General features: G+C 42.9%; 2 protein-coding genes across 2 annotated transcripts in view; one reads left to right on the forward strand and one right to left on the reverse strand.

The window, feature by feature from the left end:
* The first annotated feature begins 561 nt into the window (after nucleotides 1–561).
* On the forward strand, nucleotides 562–15,500 carry LOC115109284 (microtubule-associated proteins 1A/1B light chain 3B). Its single transcript, XM_029634032.2, has 4 exons — nucleotides 562–818; nucleotides 12,460–12,515; nucleotides 13,521–13,627; nucleotides 13,751–15,500. Exons 1-4 carry the CDS (start codon nucleotides 779–781, stop codon nucleotides 13,923–13,925), a joined length of 378 nt encoding a protein of 125 aa, XP_029489892.1. The 5' UTR covers nucleotides 562–778; the 3' UTR covers nucleotides 13,926–15,500.
* Nucleotides 14,410–25,066, reverse strand: part of LOC115109283 (zinc finger CCHC domain-containing protein 14-like) — a 47,973-nt gene continuing 37,316 nt past the window's right edge. The window contains 6 exon segments of the mRNA XM_029634030.2: nucleotides 14,410–17,689; nucleotides 19,362–19,730; nucleotides 19,733–20,518; nucleotides 20,622–20,771; nucleotides 22,372–22,451; nucleotides 22,453–22,485. Of these exon segments, the coding sequence (XP_029489890.2) occupies nucleotides 17,634–17,689; nucleotides 19,362–19,730; nucleotides 19,733–20,518; nucleotides 20,622–20,771; nucleotides 22,372–22,451; nucleotides 22,453–22,485 (1,474 nt within the window). The 3' untranslated portion in view covers nucleotides 14,410–17,633.

Genomic DNA, 25,066 nt, shown 5'->3' on the forward strand with positions numbered 1-25,066 from the left:
ATGTTACCAACAACCCTCCACCAGCTAAGCCCCGTCATAGGAACTCATGTCTCCCTTTTATTTTCCACCAGTTTCAAACAGCTGTCAAAACTATATTTTTTGTTATTGAAAATATATTTCACAGTGATTTAGATGGTACAATGATTCCCTTACCTAGTCATGGCTTGTTTTCACACATAAACTTAAATTGAGCAAACAGCTATTTCTACATTGGCCACTTAACCCGATTTCCACTAGATAAAACAGCCACAAAGTAAAAACAGCCTTCCCATTTTGACAACAGATGCTGTGCTCCCGTGGGAGAAATCAATAGGTGAATACTATTTTCTGTCTTTTGAAAAAATGTGCATGGACATGTTTAACATATTACAGACCTTTTACATATTTCAATAAGACATTATAAGGGCTCCTACATGTTCCTAACAACTAATAACGCATTAGTTTAGTAAACCTTATCTAATTGTATCTGTAGGCCAAATTTGAGTCGAATTGTTCGTTAGCCAGGTTTTCAGATTATTCACTCCAGGCCTGAACCAGGGTAATCTCTCTCTCTCGATGACGTCAAGTATCAGCTGACTGGTTTGTTTTGCTGTAGACTCCGCAGCAGATAGCAAGGAAGGAGTCGAACGACATCAAAGGAGTAAAATAATTTGTTATTCTTACAAAAAATTGGTCTTGGATCGCCCAACAGTTTAAATCGCCTACGGTTGAAAATATATTTGCCATTCTTAGAGGCATCTTTTGCCTCATTTACGAAACAGTTTGACCTGCGTGAAATATGCCTTCAGAGAAGACATTCAAACAAAGGAGGACATTTGGTATGTACTAACACCACACATTTTAACATTGGAATCTGATTTTATAGATTATGTCGTTATTTCAATTAGTAACTGTTCACATTTGATGGATCCTTATTTCGTAATGTCATCTTTTATGTGGAAAACAGATGGTTTCCCAATTGCCCCTAGTGTCTGAATAGTTCATCAGTTCAACTTCGACCAGACGCCAAAGGCAATAAACAGTCTAGGTACAAATTTGGAAGATAATTAATTTGATATAATATAGGCCTACACTTGGCTTTTCAAAGCGACAAATTCTTGATAATTAAGTGTGGTGGTTGTATCTAGGCTAATAAAAAAGGTTATATCCTCAGTGGGTCATGTTATGCAATCCGAATAGACTGAGCAAATATTGGTGTTGTGTTTAGTTGGTAGGCTTTAGCCTACAATGTCTGTCTCTGTAAAATGTATGTCAATGACAGCGAAACGATAATCGGATTCTGTTGAGCTCAATTTGTTTGGGAAAGGGATGTTTAAAAAAAAAACAAGTAGGCCTATTGCTCTTCTCGAAATGCAGGGAAGTGCGCTGCAAAATTGGGGGATGGGACGGATTGCGGAGGTGAAAAGAGGGCCTTGGGGGAAGGGGCCAAAAACAAATGTCTGTAGGCTAACTGTAACATTATATCATGTAGACCTAGATAACAAACCAAATATGGATTGTCGTGTTAATTTCGCTTTCTGTCAATAGGCCTTTATGTTCAATACAGTGTTGCGTCTGAGATGAGGTTCCTTGTTTAGGGTTGTGATGTGACTAGATGGAGTACAGCTACGACCGGACGTTAGTTTTCGTAGCAGGTTAGGAGAGCATTTCAGCGAACCCTAACCCCTTTCTTAATCTTAACCTAATTATCCTAACTCAGGGATTCCCAAACTTTTTTGGCCCGCGACCCCATTTTGATTTTTTTTTTTTTTTTTGCCACAGTAGGGAGAACCTGGACGAAAGTAACACTTAGTTTTTTACTCCGGCAGTTTGTGTCCTCTACCTGTAATTTCATTTCTAGAGCAAATTAGTTTAAATTAAATAGACCTAGAACTGAACTACTGCAATGTTACTGTTGGTTATGTTTTGCATTCAGTATGATATGTTGTGATTTGTATTATGACTTGTGGGCAGAAAGACAGATTTTTACCTTGTCAGCTCTGGGATTCGATCTAGCAACTTTTCAGTTACTGGCCCAACGCTCAAGACACTGTCTCTCAATGCAAGAGGTGTCACTGCCTCTTTCGGTTCGAATCCATGTTGCATCACATCTGGCCGTGATTGGAATAGGGCGGTTCATAATTAGCTCAGCGTCGTAAGAATTTGTTCTAAACTGGCTTGCCCTTTTAGCTAACCCCTTTAACTTAACTCCTTAACACTAACCCAGCCGACATTAGCCAGCTAGCCAACGTCAGCAGGTAGCCTAGTGGGGCGGCAGGTAGCCTAGTGGTTAGAGTGTTGGGCAAGTAACCAAAAGGTTGCTAGATCAAATCCCTGAGCTGACAAGGTAAAAATCTGTTGTTCTGCCCCTGAACAAAGCAGTTAACAAACTGTTCCTAGGTCGTCAGTTAAATAAGAATTTGTTCTTAACTGACTTGCCTAAAGGTTAAAAAAAAAAGTTTTATTGTTTTCTTTTAATTAACTCCACCTAGCCAACGTTAGCCACCTAGCTAGAATTCGTAACTTATTACTGATTCATTTATTTATTTTTCCTTTATTTAAAGTTAGGGGTAGAGATCTTTTGGAACTGGGGCTTTCTTACCCAGACCTGATATGCATAAATATATTTTCTAAATATAGAAACCCGTTCCAAACGGACCCGAGGACAACTAGACTCATTCCGTATGGACCTGATTGGATCCAGACCCGGTCCAATCTGAGTGAGGAAAGCAACAGAAAAGTACCTTTTTAAAGCTACTTTGTTAAGCGGAGCTGATAATGCGCGAGACAAGGCAGAGAGGTGCCGCTCTAGCAAGTGGGGCCTACTCACAACTATAGTAGACTAATAGCTGCCATAGCTAGGTTATTTATCAAAAATGATTAAGTAGTACCTGTCTTGACTGCATCAAACCAGGAGAAGCTAGTTAAGATAGCTAGCATTATCTAGCTAGGCTAATTGAGGCTGCATGCGCTTTCACATCCTTCAGTTAAAAATAACTCCATTCAGAATAGTACCTAAATCGCAGCCTAACCATACCAAATATATCATACTAATTTGTGTGTCCCGGATTCACAGTAACTATGTTATGTCTAATCTGAGAACAGACTGGGCGAGAAGTGCACAATATCTGTTTTAGCTGTACTATCAGCCATAATTTCATGTTTTTGTTACTGGAACCTTAAATAACTATACACAGCTCTACAACAGAAAAACACTTATGGGTCAGTTTTTATTACCTACATCGCTCAAAACCACATTTTAGGGACGTTGTCCTCCACACTAGGAACGTGCTGACTTCACAGTATCACTCTAGTTCATGTGTTATCTGAGAACATGGGCGGTACCCCATGTGGTGAAAAAAGTGATGTAATCAACGGCCAATGTTTACTTTATTAATTGCGGCTATGGCAGTCTATTACAAATCAGTCTGACAGTACTTTTGACAGTATTTTAATCCAATTGTATTTGTCACATGCGCCGAATACAGCAGGTGTAGGTAGACCTTACCATGAAATTATTACTTACAAGCCCTTATCCAACAATGCAGTTCAAGAAATGGATTTAAGAAAGTATTTTATAAATAAACTCAAGTTAGAAAAAAATATAAATATATATAAAATTTAAAAAAGTAACACAAGAAAATGACATAACAATAGCGAGACCGGTACCCAAGTCAATGTGCGGGGATACAGGTTAGTCGAGGTCATTTGTAAAGTGACTATGCATAGAAAATAAACGGTGAGTAGCAGAAGTGTAAAAACAAAGGGTGTCAATGTATATAGTCAGAGTGGCCATTTGATTAATTATTCAGCAGTCTTATGGCTTGTGGGTAGAAACTATTAACTTCTTGCGTCGAGCCATCCCGGATCCGGTATCGTGACTACATCCTCAAGCTCATTAACATAACGCAACGTTAACTATTCATGAAAATCGCAAATGAAATGAAATTAATCTATCATCTCAGATTTTCAAAATATGCTTCTCAACCATTGCAAAACAAGCATTTGTGTAACAGTATTGATAGCTAGCGTAGCATTTAGCGTAGCATTTAGCGTTAGCATTCAGCAGGCAACATTTTCACAAAAAAACAGAAAAGGATTCAAATAAAATCATTTACCTTTGAAGAACTTCAGATGTTTTCAATGAGGAGACTCTCAGTTAGATAGCAAATGTTCCGTTTTTACAAAAAATATTATTTGTGTTGACAAATCGGTCCGTTTTCTTCATCATTCTTCATCACGTTTGGGTAAGAAAAAAAACGAAAATTAAGTCATTAAAACGCGAACTTTTTTCCAAATTAACTCCATAATATCGACAGAAACATGGCAAACCGATGTTTAGAATCAATCCTCAAGGTGTTTTTCACATATCTATCGACAATAAAATCCTTCGTGGCAGTTGACTTTCTCTTTTGAAGAAATGGAACGCGCATGGACCTACAGATTACGCAATAATTTCGACACAGGACACCGGGCGGGACACCAGGTAAATGTAGTCTCTTATGGTCAATCTTCCAATGATATGCCTACAAACATGTCACAATGATGCAGACACCTTGGAGAAACGACACAAAGAGCAGGCTCATTCCTGGCGCATTGACAGCCATATAAGGAGACATTGGAACACAGCGCCTTCAGAATCTGGGGCATTTCCAGTATGAAACTTCATCTTGGTTTCGCCTGTAGCATTAGTTCTGGGGCACTCACAGATAATATCTTTGCAGTTTTGGAAACGTCAGAGTTTTGTCTTTCCAAGGATGTCAATTCCATGCATAGTCGAGCATCTTTTCGTGACAAAATATCTTGTTTAAAACGGGAACGTTTTTTATCCAAAAATTAAAAGAGCGCCCCCTATCTCGAAGAGGTTAAGCAGCCTTTTGTTCCAAGACATGGCTCCCCGGTGCCGCTTGCTGTGCGGTAGCAGAGAGAACAGTCTATGACTTGGGTGACTGGAGTCTGACAATTTTTTGGGGCCTTCCTGGATCCTGTGTCCTGGTTATCAGGAAGCTTGGCCCCAGTGATGTACTGGGTCATAGGCACTACCCTCTGTAGCGTCTTACGGTCAGACACCGAGCAGTTGCCATACCAGGCAGTGATGCAACTGGTCAGGATGCTCTCGATTGTGTAGCTGTAGAACTTTCTGAGGATCTGGGGACCCATGTAAAATATTTTCACTCTCCTGAGGGGGAAAGGTGTTGTTGTGCCCTCTTCACAACTGTCTTGGTGAGTTTGGACCAGGATAGTTCTTTGGCGATGTGGACACCAAGGAACTTAACTCTCAACCCGCTCCACTTCAGCCCATCAATATTAATGGGGGCCTGTTCGGCCCTCCTTTTCCCATAGTCCACGATCAGCTCCTTTGTCATGCTCACATTGAGTGAGAGGTTGTTGTCTTGGCACTACACTGCCAGTTCTCTGACCACCTCCCTATAGGCTGTCTTATCGTTGTCGGTGATCAGGCCTACCACCGTTGTGTCGTCAGCAAACTTAATGATGGTGTTGGAGTCGTGCTTGGCCAAGCAGTCTTGAGAGTACAGGAGGGGACTAAGCATACACTCCTGAGTGGCCCCAGTGTTGAGAATCAGCGTGGCAGATGTGTTGTTGCCTCCCTTACCACCTGGGGGCAGCCCGTCAGGAAGTCCAGGATCCAGTTGCAGAGGGAGGTGTTTAGTCTGAGGGTCCTTAGCTTAGTGATGAGCTTTGTGGGCACTGGTGTTGAATGCTGAGCTGTAGTCAGGGAACAGCATTCTCACATAGGTGTTTCTTTTATCCAGGTGGGAAAGGGCAGTGTGGAGTTCGATTTGAGATTGTGTAATCTGTGGATCTGTTGGGGAGGTATGCGAATTGTGGTGGGTCTAGGGTTTCCGGCATGATGGTGTTGATGTGAGCCATGACCAGCCTTTCAAAGCACTTCATGACTACTGACGTGAGTGCTACAGGGCGGTAATAATTTAGGCAGGTTTACTTTGCTTTCTTGGTCACAGGGACTATGGTGGTCTGTTTGAAACATGTAGGTATTACAGACTCAATCAGGGAGAGGTTGAAAATGTCAGTGAAGATACTTGCTAGGTTCGCGCATGCTTTGAATACACGTCGTGGTATCCGTCTGGCCCCGCAGCTTTGAATGTTGACCTGTTTAAAGGTCTTGCTCACATTGGCTACGGAGAGCGTGATCACACAGTCATCCAGAACAGCTGGTGCTCTCATGCTTCAGTGTTGCTTGCCTCGAAGTGAGCATAAAAGGCATTTAACTCGTCTGGTAGGCTCGTGTCACTGGGCAGCTCGCGGCTGGGTTTCCCTTTGTAGTCAGTTTTTTCAAGCCCTGCCAGATCCAGTGTGGTAGGATTCAAAATTAGTCCTGTATTGACACTTTGCCTGTTTGGTTTGTCTGAGGACATGGCGGGATTTCTTACAAGCATCCGGATTAGTGTCCCCCTCGTTGAAAGCGGCAGCTCTAGCGTTTAGCTCGGTGCGGATGTTGCCTGTATTCCATGGCTTCTGGTTGGGATATGTATGTACAGTCACTGTGTGTGGTGTCAAGGTGGTCTAGAGTTTTTTTTTTCTCCCTCTGGTTGCACATGTGACATGCTGGTAGAAATTAGGTTAAAACGGATTTAAGTTCGTTGAGTGCGGTCTTAGTGCCAGCATCAGTTTGTGGTGGTAAATAGACTGCTATGAGTAATATAGATAGTGTGGTCTACAGCATATCATGTGATATTCTACCTCAGGCGAGCAATACCTCGAGACTTCTTTAATATTAGACATTGCACACCAGCAGTTATTGACAAATAGACACACACTCCCGCCCTTCGTCTTAGTAGACAAACAGTGGGGAGAACAAGTATTTGATACACTGCCGATTTTGTAATTTATCATAGGTACACTTCAACTGTGAGAGACGGAATCTAAAACAAAAATCCAGAAAATCACATTGTATGATTTTTAAGTAATTCATTTTCATTTTATTGCATGACATAAGTATTTGATCACCTACCAACCAGTAAGAATTCCGGCTCTCACAGACCTGTTAGTTTTTCTTTAAGAATCCCTCCTGTTCTCCACTACCTGTATTAACTGCACCTGTTTGAACTCGTTACCTGTATAAAAGACACCTGTCCACACACTCAATTAAACAGACTCCAACCTCTCCACAATGGCCAAGGCCAGAGAGCTGTGTAAGGACATCAGGGATACAATTCTAGACCTGTACAAGCCTGGGATGGGCTACAGGACAATAGGCAAGCAGCTTGGTGAGAAGGCAACAACTGTTAGTGCAATTATTAGAAAATGGAAGAAGTTCAAGATGAAGGTCAATCACCCTCGGTCTGGGGCTCCATGCAAGATCTCACCTCATGGGGCATCAATGATCATGAGGAAGGCGAGGAATCAGCCCAGAACTACACGGCAGGACCTGTTCAATGACCTGAAGAGAGCTGGGACCACAGTCTCAAAGACAACCATTAGTAACACACTACGCCGTCATGGATTAAAATCCTGCAGCGCACGCAAGGTCCCCCTGCTCAAGCCAGTGCATGTCCAGGCCCGTCTGAAGTTTGCCAATGACCATCTGGATGATCCAGAGGAGGAACACCAAGTCACTTGGCTCTGTCATAACCTCACATGGTCTCTCCTATCATTGCTATGCAGACGACACACAATTAATCTTCTCCTTTCCCCCTTCTGATGACCAGACATATCAGACATATCAGCAGACATATCAGTGTGGATGACGGATCACCACCTCAAGCTGAACCTCGGCAAGACTGAGCTGCTCTTCCTCCCGGGGAAGGACTGCCCGTTCCATGATCTCGCCATCACGGTTGACAACTCCATTGTGTCCTCCTCCCAGAGCGCTAAGAACCTTGGCGTGATCCTGGACAACACCCTGTCGTTCTCAACTAACATCATGGCGGTGGCCCGTTCTTGTAGGTTCATGCTCTACAACATCCGCAGAGTACGACCCTGCCTCACACAGGAAGCAGCGCAGGTCCTAATCCAGGCACTTGTCATCTCCCGTCTGGATTACTGCAACTCGCTGTTGGCTGGGCTCCCTGCCTGTGCCATTAAACCCCTACAACTCATCCAGAACGCCGCAGCCCGTCTGGTGTTCAACCTTCCCAAGTTCTCTCACGTCACCCCGCTCCTCCGCTCTCTCCACTGGCTTCCAGTTGAAGCTCGCATCCGCTACAAGACCATGGTGCTTGCCTACGGAGCTGTGAGGGGAACGGCACCTCAGTACCTCCAGGCTCTGATCAGGCCCTACACCCAAACAAGGGCACTGCGTTCATCCACCTCTGGCCTGCTCGCCTCCCTACCACTGAGGAAGTACAGTTCCCGCTCAGCCCAGTCAAAACTGTTCGCTGCTCTGGCCCCCCAATGGTGGAACAAACTCCCTCACGACGCCAGGACAGCGGAGTCAATCACCACCTTCCGGAGACACCTGAAACCCCACCTCTTTCAGGAATACCTAGGATAGGATAAAGTAATCCTTCTCACCCCCTTAAAAGATTTAGATGCACTATTGTAAAGTGGCTGTTCCACTGGATGTCTTAAGGTGAACGCACCAATTTGTAAGTCGCTCTGGATAAGAGCGTCTGCTAAATGACTTAAATGTAATGTAAATGAATGGGAGAAGGTCATGTGGTGTGATTAGACAAAAATAGAGCTTTTTGGTCTAAACTCCACTCGACAAGTTTGGAGGAAGAAGAAGGATGAGTACAACCCCAAGAACACCATCCCAACCGTGAAGCATGAAGGTGGAAACATCATTCTTTGGTGATGCTTTTCTGCAAAGGGGACAGGACGACTGCACCGTATTGAGGGGAGGATGGATGGGGCCATGTATCGCGAGATCTTGGCCAACAACCTCCTTCCCTCAGTAAGAGCATTGAAGATGGGTCGTGGCTGGGTCTTCCAGCATGACAACGACCCGAAACACACAGCCAGGACAACTAAGGAGTGGCTCCGTAAGAAGCATCTCAAGGTCCTGGAGTGGCCTAGCCAGTCTCCAGACCTGAACCCAATAGAAAATCTTTGGAGGGAGCTGAAAGTCCGTATTGCCCAGCGACAGCCCTGAAACCTGAAGGATCTGGAGGTCTGTATGGAGGAGTGGGCCAAAATCCCTGCTGCAGTGTGTGCAAACCTGGTCAAGAACTACAGGAAACGTATGATCTCTGTAATTGCAAACAAAGCTTTCTGTACCAAAAATTAGGTTCTGCTACACGCGGATGACAGGGATTTGGGCCTTGTCTCGACAAAGCAGTATATCCTTCGCGTCTGACTCATTAAAGAAAAATCTTTGTACATTTCGAGGTGGGTAATCACTGTTCTGATGTCCAGAAGCTCTTTTTGGTCATAAGAGACGGAAGCAGCAACATTATGTACAAAATTAGTTTCAAACAATGCGGGGGGGAATCTGTAGGTTTGAACCCCAGTCTTTGATCCCTAAGAGATGTCACTTTTTAAAACCTGTTAGATGTGCATGGTACTGATTCTGACTGACATTTCCGCTTATAAATCGATCTGTGTACACCGTAGATCAAAATGGCTGGCATTGAGCGAAAGCCGTGGTTCCCACAGACACCGTAGCATTTCTTCTGTGCCTGTGTGAAGTGGAATGTGAAATCTGAAACCACTTGAATCTGGGATGTCCTTCATAATATCTAATTTGCTCTTACGACTGTCCATCAACTCTTACCTCACAACCACTGACAATGCACATGCCTGCAATCGTTACATTGTAACTCTACATTGTAGCGCAGCTGTAGGGAGTGGTTTTACCATGGTAGCTGGGCGATATGGCCAAAATATATCATATGGTATTTTTTTACGGAATGACTATTTGACGATATTTTATGTTTTTGATTAATAAAAATTCTACATTTGTTTTGAGTAGTGTGTGACCCTAGGGTGGCAATACATATATATTCTAAATTATTTCTCCATTCTGATTGTTTTATACTGTTCAATTCAACTTCAACCTATTTCTGAATTTCCTGCACTCATTTTGAGATAATTTCCAAACTGCCACGATATGGCAAAAATACTAGGCCTTATTTTTAACCACATGTTGCAATTGCGATTTAGATCAAAACACCTGGGTGAACTTTTGGAATCATGGAAATAGAATGTTTATTATAATTCTATAGTTTGAATATAAATAATAGTAGGCACTTTGAATACAGTGTTTGACATGACGACGAATGAATGCCATGGACGAGTTATTGTGACAGGGTAGGAACCAAATTGATGTTCAGTGTTTCCTTGGGGACCCTATAATCTTTGGTTACATGACATCTTTATTCATATAGCCAACATATTCATGCTTCTCCTATTCCTCTTTGATTTAGAAGATACTGTTGCACAAACAACATACAAGATACTGGTATCAGGCTGCATTAGCTAGCTACGTTTGCTCTGACTCCGTACTTTTATTAGCTAGCCAGCTGACTAGCGATTAGCATTAGTGGCTAACACGGTTTAGCTTAACTTGCTAAGAAAATAAACTAGCTGTTTGCAGATGTAGGAAACACAAACTAATATTGTAATTATAAAACGCTTGTGGATTTACATTAAGATCCAAATGTAAACAACATCGTTGTCATCAACATTGTTGCATGTGCTGCATTGACCATGCAGACTGAACGAAAGTATATTGTGGTCAAGCAACAACAAATGCACCCCTTGAGTGACGGGGTGGGACTAGGTCTGTGGAAAGCTGCATGGAGAGAGGGATGACTTAAGTAGCTGAGTAAACTATAAAAATGGATATTACATACGGCATATCACATTTAACAAACCAAACATTTAAAATACCGTTATAGAAGGTAAAGTAAAAACCCAAACCGGTCCGTGCATAAATTCCGGTATATAGTAAAATACGGTATACCGCCCAGCCCTACAGTAGCACATTCAATGATCGATTTATAGCCATTGATCTAAAATATTTCATATATTTAAAAAAAAAAAAAGCCAAGCTAGAACTGAGACGTTCACAGCGATGCTGGTAGACGTTTTGATCAAGAGAGACCTTTAGAAAATATGTACATTTTCTCTAACACTTTATATGTATTTAACAGTGGAAATGACTTATATACTTTCTAAATATAGCATAATCAAATTATGAAACGACTATAAGATTTCACCTTCCTTATAAGCCTTATTCATACAGTTTTGTTGAATATGGAATACATCATAAAATATTTAATTTCCAAATGTAAAAAAAAAAAAAAAATTGTACTTGAGCTTGTGTCCTCAAAAGTGACTACATCTCAGCAATTTATAACTATTTTTGCCAGAAAGGTGAGATTTTAACCTTTCTTTGAGTATGCAGCATTATGGCCCTCTCGTGATAAATAATTACTTTTGGGGATTACGTAGATTACATTTAATTACATTTAACTGGTAAAATCCACTTCAGTCAGTGTAGATGAAAGATAGGAGATGGGTTAAAGAAAGAGTTTTAAGCCTTGAGACATGGATTGTGTATGTGTGCCATTCAGAGGGTGAATGGGCAAGACAAAATATTTCAGTGCCTTTTGAACAGGGTATGGTAGTAGGTGCCAGGCGAACCGGTTTGAGTGTTTCAAGAACTGCAACACTGCTGGGTTTTTCACTCTCAACAGTGTGTATCAAGAATGGTCCACCACCCAAAGGACATCCAGCTAACTTGACACAACTGTGGGAAGCATTGGAGTCAACAATGGACAAGCATCCCTGTGGAGCATTTTCAACACCTTGTAGTGTCCATGCCCTGAAGAATTGAGGCTGTTCTGAGGGCAATAGGGGGTCCAACTAAATATTATGAAGGTGTTCTTATTGTTTGTACACTCAGTGTAGGTCTAGATATAGTAAAGGCTGTTTTTAAGCCTTCAGCCTTTATATAATCATATGAATGAATTTATATACAATATTCAACAATAAAAGACTCCTTTGAGAAAACAATTTGTCGAACTGTCTCTTTAAGTCTATTGTATTTACTTAAGAGCAAAGTGAATTATTATTCATGTAAAAATCTCTCGTGTATTTCTGGATAGAATCGCCTAAATATGAACATTTTAGTGGAGCAATTGGGATCAAGAGGTCCATCCTTTCAGGCACTTGTGGTGTTGTTTCTTCTGTCCATCAGTCAAAACTGACCCAGGGTTTGTGTGTAAACAAAGGGGCCCAAGGCCTTATCTGGTGCCATGGAAACCGTTGTGTTGGCCTTGTTGCAAATGGCCACTGAGTTGCAAAGTTCAGCAGGATGGGATTAGTTTAGAAAATATTATGTTCACTTGCTGTTTCATTAATGGTCTGAGTTGATTCATTACCTGGTTTGCTGCACTAATTGTGTTGTCTATAACCATAGGGGGTTTGAGATAAATGGGCAACATATATTTTTCCTTTGAGTTACCTGTGTGAAAGGCAGATGGGACATAGAACAGATAGTCTGATAGTTGTTTTGTCATCTCACCTGTTCTCTCTTCCTTGTGTCCACAGAGCAGAGAGTAGATGATGTACGACTGATCCGAGAGCAGCACCCCAACAAGATTCCGGTTAGTATCAGATCTATTACCACCACAACCATGCAAAGATATAATATACTTAAGCGATAAGGCATGAGGGGATGTGGTGTATGGCCAATATACCACTGCTAAGGGCTGTTATTATGTACGACGCAACGCGGAGTGCCCAGATACAGCTATTACCACAAACCCCAGAGGTTCCTTATTGCTATTATAAACTGGTTACCAACTTAATTAGAGCAGTAAAAATACATGTTTTGTCGTGGTATATGGTCTGATATACCACGGTTGTCAGCCAATCAGGATTTAGGGCTCGAACCACCCAGTTTATAAATTGGGATAGAGAGTATTCCTAAATACAGACCCATCCAATGCTTTCCTCAACAGAGGTTATCCTTCCTAACAGATATTCTCATGAAGAATAGGTAGAAGGGTATGGAACCGTCTCGGTGTTAGCCATGTGTCAGGACCCAAACAGACCACATATCAGATTGAATATCTCTCTAACCTTCCATCTGCTGCCTCTCTCCTCCACACACTCTGACTGACTGAAAGGGCCTCAGTTACAGTACATGACCACTTCCTGACCCTTACCATTGTCTGTCCAGGGGCCCCAAAATCCTGAGTAATGCCCCTCCCCCTCTGATTGACACTAGCTGCGTCTTGGTATTATCCCCTCCCCCTCTGACTGACACTAGCTGTGTCTTGGTCATAGAAATATAATAAATGGAACGGGCGTCCCCATTCAAGTCATTGATGGCGGTCATTGCGATGAGCAAAGCTGGAAATGAAAGCAGGAAGTGTACCCATCAATATGTGCTGTGATTTGTTGACTCAACTGACATTACAAAAAATACATTACAATACTAGGCAGCCATTGCGGGTGTGCACCTGAGTTTACCAGTCAAATTGCCAGGGTTAGAGGTTCTGGAGCCCATTCTATTTCTATGGTCTTGGTAATGTGACTCCTTCTAGCATGGTGTGCTGTGGGGACAGTGAGCTCTATAACAAGATGTTTCCTCTGCTTCCTTTAAGGTCATCATTGAGAGATACAAGGGAGAGAAGCAGCTGCCCATCCTGGATAAAACCAAGTTCCTGGTTCCTGACCATGTCAACATGAGCGAACTGATCAAAATCATCAGGTGCTCTTTCATGATGTTACGTTATCTTCGACCTTCTCTGTATTTCACTACAGCAAATGTACTTCTACCAATGTGTGGATCTGATGTGCTGAACTCTTTGTCCATGTATCTTTGTCCCACCAGGAGGCGCCTCCAGCTGAACTCCAACCAGGCCTTCTTCCTGCTGGTGAACGGCCACAGCATGGTGTCCGTGTCGGCAGCCATCGCTGAGGTATACGAGCGCGAGAAGGACGACGATGGCTTCCTCTACATGGTGTACGCCTCGCAGGAGACCTTCGGAACCATGGCCCCCCAGTAACAGCCTCCCACCACCACGCCAGCACTCGGACATTGATACTATCTACCACCCCCCCTACCCGATCCTTCGTTCCTAAATACAGACCTATCCCCCTGCCTTCCCTCCAACCCATGCTTGCTTTACAACCTTAGCCAAGACCATAGGAACCAGCCAACCTCTTCTCCCATGCGCTAAAGGGCCCCTTATAGATATTAAAAGCCCTATCCTGCACCTTCTCATACTCTGCCCCTTACCCATACATTCAGCCATGTGTTTAGGGAAAGGGATTAAATAGTTTGTTTGGGTTTTGTTGTATAGGATGGATTAGTATAGCAGAGATGATTGCCAGTTCAGCTTGAGTTCGCTCGCACAAGTTCCAAACATTTTACATGTTAAATCCCTGCTTGAGTCCATCACGGTTGAGTTCAGATACAGCAAACCCCATCTTTTCTTTTCCACTGGTTGGGTTTGCTAAACTTGAATGAGCTCAGTCTTTTGGATGAAGCTTCAATCACAACAGCTGCTGAGGAATTTTGTAACAGTTTAGTTGAATCCAGTTTGACTGACATGGGACATTACTGCCACAACATGTGTCATCATGTGGTAAAGTCTCCTGTGATGGGTGACTTAGGCCAATAGTCTTAACCGCTGTGACAAAATTACTGTTTCTATTTCCTTTTTAGTCTTTACTTTGGCCAATTCTAGGCAAACTATAGTTTTTAAGGCTTACATGTTAATATGTGTTCAGTTTAGCATTCACCTCCCCCTGTCTTTATAATGGTTATGGGTTCAGCGATAAGTACAATTTTCTCCTTAATGAAAACGAAGGTCCTTTTTCAAATATGTTTTTATTTCCCTGCCTTTGTCGTCAATGTCTCCACATAGAAGAGATGTGAGGGACTCTTGTTTAAAAATTTTTTATAATAATTTAAATGCTATGCTACCGAAAACCTGCTTTGATGATTGTAATAAGAGATTTGCCTCTGTGTGTACAGATATTGGACAAATGAAAGGAATAATAAACTGACCTTGAACACTATGATAGGACATGATGATGGAATTGCACGTGTGTTGAAAGGGTCACTGATGTGGGGTTGGTGGCCAGTTAGGACTGGGTGGGCATCATAGGCTGGGTCTGTCCATCACCCCCCCCCCCCCCTAGGGCTCTGGACAGAGCTCATCTCTGGGTGGCATCACACTTTTAGAATATTCCATTTGTTTAATAGAGGGTTATTTACGCCTTTATAATGTGTGCTGACTTGTGTCCTCTTCCCTTTTGCTGTCCTCAACTGTTTAAAATGTTAGATGCCTTTTTATGTCAGCATTTTTGGCAGTTCATCTTTATTATGTTTTCATTCAATGTGATTTTGCTTCGTTGTACAAATGTCCATATGCTATACTTGTGCATAATGAATAAGAATGATTCTATGATCAGTTTGATTGAGGGTTTAATAACAGAGGAATGGTACAGTTATCAACCCAATGTTCCTCTGCATTCTCCTGTGTTTGCCACTCATTCTTCATATTTACAGCAGTATTACAACCTTTTCTTGTATTTATGTTGGTATTTTATGAATAAAAAGAAAATGTAAACGATGTAAAAGTTTCTGTGGTGTGTTCCCCATCTAGAACGCCTATGCTGGTATTAGACACTGTGTTGCCAATGAAATTATGAAATCAGAAAACAAAATGATTTTTACAATGTTTTTCATGCAGTATATAAAACAAGTCAATCTTAAAACACACTACACCATACGATACAAAAATCTGATATAAAAAAATAAAACAGAATCTGCCCTTCAAGTTCAAATCTGCTTCACAATAATACCAAATGTTTTAAAACAAACATGCATAGCTATTGACTAAGAAAATTGCTACGTTACAGTCAAATAATACCAGCTAATTAGATGTCATATGTTTGACAATCTCATTGGAACCAAGTAAGCTGAAACCGTTCCAGAAGCAAAAATGCAGTATCATTTTATTATGGCCATACATTTTCTTTAGTAAGTGATTGTACCATGCAGGGTTGCTAAGGCATCTAGGATGCACAGCTTTGTGCACAAATGTGATTTCCCATGGTCAATAATTTCACTATTTCATTTTAATGATATAAAGACATGATTATAAATCTAAATGGTTTACACAAAATGTTTGCAGCATGAACCTGGGTGTATTAACTAAGCACAATGTTACAGAACAGTGTAAAAACAAATGAACCACCAGAGAATCATGTTTGCTCTGCAGCCATAATGTGCCTACTGTAAACTCTCTTACTCCCATGAGACCTAGACCATAAACAGCATGGATGTGGTCAAAACATTTTTGACAACAGTCCCTGACATGCAATACTGTACAGATAGTCAAGATACAATCCTGGATTGTCCTACAATTCCTTGATCTTCAGTGACCACTTCCTGATCCTTACCTACAAATATCACATCCACCAGAATGAAACTCCAAGTGGATCCTGATTTTGTCAAAGTCTTGACTATCTATTGGAAGCAATAGGTGCAAGTGTTTATTGGTACATATGATCATTATCAAAGAAATGTTCCTTATGACTGAATTGTGTCCTCCATACCTGGCTAGGGACACTCCAGTGCAACACAACAAACCTATAATAACTTGTCCATCCTTGAGGACCACTGTCCTCATGTCACACTCGCATCCAATGGCCTGGGACCAGCCAGTCTCATAAAAGTGCTTCACATGCCACACCATGGTGGCAATTTGAGGAGACATTCACTGACACATTCAATATCTAATCTTTCTCAAAAAGGATCCTCTTACATTTCACCACCACCCATTTTGGGTGGTGATTATAACAATTAGACTGCTCCAACTTCTAAACTTCTAAATGATTAAACAAGTTTGGAATCATTTCCAGGCAGTTCAGCACAAAACAAAATCAATGGCACATCTTAGTAATGCTGGCACCATCTGTTTCTTTTCATCATTAATACCTGCACTGTACAGGGCTAAGTACCCACAGTGAATGATTTGTTGAATAAAGCACTTGTTTGTTTCACTTCCTCTTCCCATGTGCTGTCTGGCAACACAAAGGGAAATGACAGAAGTACTTCCTTGTTTCCTCAGAGACATGCTTTGTTCCAGAGGAGGAGGATTTGGCAGACAGTCAGTCAATGTGGATTATTTGGCAGTCATCTTATGTCTTTACATTCACACTTCATCATCCTCTCACATATACATCCAACTTTCTTCTCCAGAGCAATTTAAAAGGCCACCTTGTCTTAGAACAGTACATGACTTGTTTTGAAAGGGTTGGGTCTGGCTACAGAACTGAGTGACACTGAGGTGTGACCTGAGTAGCGTGAGGAGTTTTGTCATATTTTTTTTTTCCTTTGACCAAAATAATCTGTTATAGATGGACTGGAACTAATACAAATCTGTTGTTCTGTCCCTGAACAGGCAGTTAACCCACTATTCCTAGGCCGTCATTGAAAACAAGAATTGGTTCTTAACTGACTTGCCTAGTTAAATAAAGGTAAAAAAAATCAAAAATAGCACCCTCCAAATTGACTCTATAATTTCACTTTCTTCATGGTCTCAAACAAGAATCTAAGTTGAGTTGAGTGGCCACCATTCACCAGCCTACCATCAAAACTGTGACTGGTGTTCAAAGAGTCACGTCAATGAAAGGAGCTCGTCCAATCTGAGGAACATAAGGTGCTGATGTGCGCAGGTGTGAGATCACAGGAGTTTTTCTTAGTCCCCTGAGTCCTGGCTGTCTGATTTAGGAGCATACTTCAGCCGAAATGTGCCTGAAAAACAAAATACCAATTACAGTCAATATGTCAAGTTCCCTAAGAGGTTTCTGTAGATATAAAAAATATACAGTACCAGTAAAACGTTCGGACACACCTACTCATTCAAGGGTTTTTCTTTATTTTTACTATTTTCTACATTGTAGAATAATAGTGAAGACATCAAAACGATTAAATAACACATATGGAATCATGTAGTAACCAAAAATGTGTTAAACATATATAAAAATATATTTTATATTTGAGATTCTTCAAAGTACCACCCTTTGCCTTGATGACAGCTCTGGCATTGTCTCAACCAGCTTTATGAGATAGTCACCTGGAATTAATTTCAATTAACAGGTGTGCCTTGTTAAAAGTTAATTTGTGGAATTTCTTTCCTTCTTAATGCATTTGACCCAATTAGTTGTGTTGTGACAAGGTAGGGGTGGTATACAGAAGACAGCCCTGTTTGGTAAAAGACCAAGTCCATATTACAGCAAGAACAGCTCAAATAAGCAAAGAGAAGCGACAGTCCATCATTACTTTAAGAAATGAAGGTCAGTCAATCCGGAAATTTCAAGAACTTTGAAAGTTTCTTCAAGTGCAGTCGCAAAAACCATCAAGCGCTATGATGAAACTGGCTCTCATGAGGACAGCCACAGGAAAGGAAGACCGAGAATTACCTCTGCTGCAGAGGATAAGTTCATTAGAGTTACCAGCCTCAGATTGCAGTCCAAATAAATGTTTCACAGAGTTCAAGTAACGGACACATCTCAACATCAACTGTTCAGAGGAGACTGTGTGAATCAAGTTATTCATGGTCGAATTGCTGCAAAGAAACCACTACTAAATGACAGCAATAAGAAGAAGAGACTTGCTTGGGCCAAGAAACACAAGCAATGGACATTAGACCGGTGGAAATATTTTCTTTTGTCCGATGAGTCCAAATTTGAGATTTTTGGTTCTAACCACCGTGTCTTTGTTAGACGCTGAGTAGGTGAACGGATGATCTCTGCATGTGTGGTTCCTACCGTGAAGCATGGAGGAGGTGTGATGGTGTGGGGGTGCTTTGCTGGTTACATTGTCTGTGATTTATTTAGAATTCAAGGCACACTTAACCAGCATGGCTACCACAGCATTCTGCAGCAATACGCCATCCCATCTGGTGACCCAAAACACACCTCAAGGCTGTGTAAGGGCTATTTGACCAAGAAGGAGAGTGATGGAGTGCTGCATCAGATGACCTGGCCTCCACAATCAACTGACCTAAACCCAATTGAGATGGTTTGGGATGAGTTGGACCGCAGAGCGAAGGAAAAGCAGCCAACAAGTGCCCAGCATATGTGGAACTCCATCAAGACTGTCGGAAAAGCATTCCACATGAAGCTGGTTGAGAGAAGGCCAAGAGTGTGCAAAGCTGCCATCAAGGCAAAGGGTTGCTACTTTGAAGAATCTCAAATATATATATATATTTTTTTTAACACTTTCTTGGTTACTACACGATTCCATATGTGTTATTTCATAGTTCTTCTGTCTTCACTATTATTCTACAATGTAGAAAATAGTAAAAGTTAAGAAAAAGGCTTGAATGAGTAGGTGTGTCCAAGCTTTTGACTGGTACTGTACATATTTTAAATCATAGAATTACAATATTTCTTGCAGTAGCTGTACGGTTTCTACTTTATACCTTGCTGAGCAGCGTCCATGGGTGGCTGCTTGCATTCCTGTGCCCGATGGCCGATGACCCCACAGTTGTAGCAGGACAGGCTCTCTGGCTTCTTGTGCCCTCCGTTCCCCACCACTCCATGAGGCTGGTACATGTTGGCCCCGGCCCCCAGAAATCCCTGCATGGGGGGCAGGACCAGCCCCTGCTGCCCCTGTGTGTCATGGCTGTGAGACATGCTGCTGTTGTAGAGGGGCGGTGCCACCAGGGGGTAGGGGAAGGCAGTACTGCTCCCAGCCAGCAGGGGACTGATTTGAAGCAGGGGACCCAGGGTGAACACTGACGTCCCTGAGTAGGGGTGCTGGAAGTACCCTGCGTAGCTGGCCGGGAGGGCCCGTAGGAACCACAGTTCCCACTGCAACCACAGGAGCTGCACACGCACACAGATGGGCTTGGGGTGGAGCCAGAGGCAATGGTGTAGCCACTGTTCTCTGTGGCAGTGGGACTGGAGCTTGGCAGGACAGCAGCGCTACTGTTGACACAATAGGTGTTGCCTGGCACCGCTGCTATGGGAACGCTGCTCGCGGTTCCCATGGAAATGCCACTCACAGATGGGAAGGCTGACTTAAAGGAGGGAGATAATGAGGAAGAGGAGGCGGAGGAAGACGGGTAAGGGTAGTGTCCAGCACGGGGTAAGGAGGGGGACACCTGTAGGTGTAGAGGGGGGTGTGAGACGTGGTGCAGGGTGTTAGAGGTGGTGGTGAGGGCGGTGCTGGTCTCCACCATCGGCCCTGGAAGGGAGCGCAGCATGGTGACCCCAGAGGGCCCCCGGGGCCCAGCAGAATCCTGGTGGAGGGGAGGGAACCCCACACTGTCCACACTCAGGCCAGGGAACAGGCTCTCAAGCCGCACCCCAACAGCTACGCCTGAACCCAGGGGTTTGGCCCGCTCATTAGGGCAAAGGGGAGGGGGCCGGGACTTACGGGGGGAGGCCAGCATGCGTCTTGGTGACAGTAGGGGCAAAGAGGGTGGAGGAAGGCCAATGTGGGAGGGGCAGGGAATAGGATCATTCTGCACGGGAAGAACCTGAGCAGTGGGCCGACTATGACCTGTTGTTACGGTGGGGTTCAGGGGAACACATGTCCTGTCCTTCTCTCCAAGGTCTAGTCCTGACTCCATACCTGGATGGGAGACAGAACAAACTGTTATCAAAGATAAACTGTTATTAATTATATACCCTGCTTTTAAATTAGCATGACTGCTGAAAGAGGGATGGGGACTCACGTCTGTGCGGCTCCTTGGCCCTGTCGAAGGCCCCTTCCCGAGACAGAGACAGAGGGGTAATGGGGCTGGAGGAAGAGCTGGAATAACCCGAGGAGGAGCTGCTGTCCCGGGGAAGAGGGTGCATGCCCGTCTCTACCTCCACACGTAGCTCTGAACACAGAAACACATGTAGGCTAAATGAAGCTGAAGTGTAGAGCAGGGATCATCAACCAGATTCACATGTGGGCTGATTTCTTCATGAGCGGATGGTCAGGGGACAGGAACATAATTACAAATAAATTGTAGACTGCAAATTGACCACGAGCAGATATAATATTTGACTAAACCATAATAATTTCAAACCATGCTTATATTTCTATATGATCACATACAGTGCATACGGAAAGTATTCAGACCCCTTGACTTTTTCCACATTTTGTTATGTTACAGCCATATTCTAAAATTGATAAAATAACAATTTGTCCCTCATCAATCTACATACAATACTCCATAATGATGAAGAGAAAACAGGTTTTTAGGCATTTTTACAATTTAGGTTGAATAAATTGTCCGTAGAGCTCCGATCTGGGGAAGGGTAACAAAACATTTTTGCAGCATTGAAGGTCCCCAAGAACACAGTGGCCTCCATCATTCTTAAATGGAACAAGTTTGGAACCATCAAGACTCTTCCCAGAGCTGGCTGCCTGCCCAAACTGAGTAATCGGGGGAGAAGAGCCTTGGTCAGGGAGGTGACCAAGAACCCGATGGTCGCTCTGACAGAGCTCCAGAGTTCCTCTGTGGAGATAGGAGAACTTTCCAGAAGGACAACAATCTCCGCAGCACTCCACCAATCAAGCCTTTATGGTAGAGTGGCCGGACAGAAGCCACTCCTCAGTAAATGGCACCTGACAGCCCGCTTGGAGTTTGCCAAAAAGCACCTAAAGACTCTCAGACCATGAGAAAAAATATGATTTGGTCTGATGAAACCAAAATTTAACTATTTGGCCTGAATGCCAAGCGTCATGTCTTGAGGAAACCAGGCACCATCCCTACGGTGAAGCATGGTGGTGGCAGCATCATGCTGTGGGGATGTTTTTCAGTGGCAGGGACTGTGAATATCCTTGAGTGGTCCAGCCAGAGCTATTTTCTCACACTGCCCACACCGCCCACACCGCTCACACCGCCCACACTGCCCACACCGCTCACACCGCCCACACCGCTCACACCGCCCACACCGCCCACACCGCCCACACCTCACACCGCCCACACCGCTCACACCGCTCACACCGTCTGCGTAGTCAAGCACTAAAATATACCTTGGCTCTATTGGAGAGGCAACACGCGCTGCAAGTCCACTTCTTATTGGATATCAGGAAGATACAATCCCACATGGATGCTTGAAGGGCCAACGAGGAGATATTAATTCAAGATAACTAACTAAAAACTAACTAGGTTTCCCGTTTTATCTGTGGATTTATCATCGGAGTAAAGAAACACACAATTTTGTATGACTCCTGGTCAAAATTCTACAATGAACCAGCTAAAAAGAGGACCACATCCATGTCAAGTAAAATAACCCAATGTTAATCTCCCAGGACAAATATCCATGAATGTTTCATACGCGCATTGACCTGCCCCAAAATTAATATAATTGATTCAAAGCTGATTTTGGCATTTTAACCTAACCTTCGTGTCATGATCGCGTCTGGTGGGGACAGACAAAATCAACATGCGCACGATGCTGGTATAGTCAGCATGTTAGAAGAGTTACCTGTGTTGTTGCTGGAGTGGACTTGTGCCACTGGACCAATGTGGCTGGATGGAGTAACCCTGGCGATGCCACTACAGGACAGGGAACTGGGACATCATATACCTCTTCTCCCTACTGACAACACAAACACACACATTCAGTCATTACACAGACACAAAACAGCATAACTGAGGGGAATATCATCACAGCCAATCAAAAATAATTATAAAGTACACAAGCAGGCGCCAGACAGCTACTATATAAGGTGAAGAAATAAGCTGGAGAGATCTTTGAGATGGTCTTTCACTAGCACTCCTGAAACCCTAGAGGGTTCTCTAGTCTAGTCAACATTTCACAAGCACACCAGGGTCTGACATGCAGTAATATTTGTCTACCCCAGTCTTCACGTCACACTAATTGAACTATAAAGTACATACAGTGCATTCGGAAAGAATTCAGACCCCTTCCCCTTTTCCACATTTTGGTACTTACAGCCTTATTCTAAAATGGATTAAATAATAAATGTTCCTCATAAATCTACACACAATACCCCATAATGACAAAGTGAAAACAGTTTTGTAGAAATTTCTGCACATTGATGTAAAAAAAAAAAAAAAAAAAAACTTATTTACATAAGTAATCAGACCCTTTGATATGAGACTCGAAATTGAGCTCAGGTGCATCCTGTTTCCATTGATCATCCTTGAGATTTTTCTACAACTTGATTGGAATCCACCTGTCATAAATTCAATTGACTAGACATGACTTGGAAAGGCACACACCTGTCTATATAGGGTCCCACAGTTAACAGTGTATGTCAAAGCAAAAACCAAGCCATGAGGTGGAAGGAATTGTACTTAGACAGGATTGTGTCGAGGCACAGATCTGGGGAAAGGTATCGAAAAAGTTCTGAGGCATTAAAGGTCCCCAAGAACACAGTGGTCTCCATCATTCTTAAATGGAACAAGTTTGGAACCACAAAGACTTTTCCCAGAGCTGGCCACCCGGCCAAACTGAGAAATCAGGGGAGAAGGGCCTTGGTCAGGGAGGTGACCAAGAACCTGATGGTCACTCTGAAGAGAGCTCCAGAGTTCCTCTGTGGAGATGGGAGAACTTTCCAGAAGGACAACCATCTCCGCAGCACTCCACCAATCAGGCCATTATGGTAGAGTGGCCAGACGGAAGCCACTCCTCAGTAAAAGGCACATGACAGCACGCTTGGAGTTTGCCAAAAGGTTCTTTGGTCTGATAGAACCAAGATTTAACTCTTTGGCCTGAATGCCAGGTGTCACGTCTGGCGGAAACCTGGCACCATCCTTATGGTGAAGCATGGTTGTGGAAGCATCATACTGTGGGGATGTTGTTCAGCGGCAGGGACTATGAGACTAGTCAGGATCAAGGGAAAGATGAACTGAGGAAAGTACAGAGAGATCCTTGATGAAAACCTGTTCCAGAACACTCAAGACCTCAGACTGGGGCGAAGGGTCACCTTCCAACTAAGCACACAGTCAAGACAACGCAGGAGTGGTTTCGGGACAAGTCTCTGACAGTTCTTGAGTGGCCCAGCCAGAGTCCAGACTTGAACCCGATCGAACATCTGTGGAGAGACCTGAAAATAGCTGTGCAGCGTCGCTCCCCATCCAACCGGATAGAGGAACTGCAGAGAAAAATGGGAAAAACTCCCTAAATACAGGTGTGCTAAGCTTGGAGCGTCATACCCAAGAAGACTCGAGGCTGTAATCTTTGTCATAGGTGCTTCAACAAAGTACTGAGTAAAGGGTCTGAATAATTATAAATGTGATATGTTTTTTTATTTGTAATACATTTGCAAAAGATTCCAGCAACCTGTTTTTGCTATGTCATTACAGGGTATTGTGTGTAGATTGATGAAGGAAAAAAACTATTTAATCTATTTTAGAATAAGGCTGTAACGTATCAAAATGTGGAAAAAGTCAAGGGGTCTGAATACTTTCCGAATGCACTGTATACTATATCAACCTTGGGACATATTTCACATTTGGTTAAATACATGGTATGATCAGGGAGAGAGATGGAGATATATGTGTGATAAATAGTTATCTGAGATTCATTTCTGCTGTCCCTGGTGCAATAGAGAATTGATATAGAAAAGCACTTTTGTTAGCAGTCCGTGTGTCTTCCAGATATGGTACACACGGAGGAAGACATGACACATGAGTGTTTTCTGGACAACCATATAGGCCTACAGAGGGAAAATAGTGTTCATTTAGCTGCATCACCAGGTGAAGGAAAATCAGACTTGACAGTAGAAATAGTGATCCTGAATAAGCTCCCATTTAGCTCTCTGTCAGACACACCTATGGAAAAGGAACTTTCCGCTTTATGTAATCAACGGACATGGTCGTACCTGGCTAAACCTGGCTAGTGGAAACGTGTTGATATTAGCAGTGGAAACAGGCTTAGTGATAATGTTTTCTCTCAGTACCACTCCTATGCTACAAAAGGTGACTGTTTTTTCCAGGGGAGTGATTCTTTCTATCTCCCCTTTAGGTAAACTTATCTGGGCTAACCAATCTGCCCCACTGACATGCTAGTTAACCATTATAACCAAATGGCCATTATTCCTCTATATTCCCTCACACAAAAACATAATTGATCAATCTCCTTTGTTAATGTTTAATAAAATATACCATCAACAGATTAACATTTTACACATGCTACAGAAATTATAAAGTAT

This window comes from Oncorhynchus nerka, linkage group LG25 (assembly GCF_034236695.1).
Source record: "Oncorhynchus nerka isolate Pitt River linkage group LG25, Oner_Uvic_2.0, whole genome shotgun sequence".
NCBI lineage: Eukaryota > Metazoa > Chordata > Actinopteri > Salmoniformes > Salmonidae > Oncorhynchus > Oncorhynchus nerka.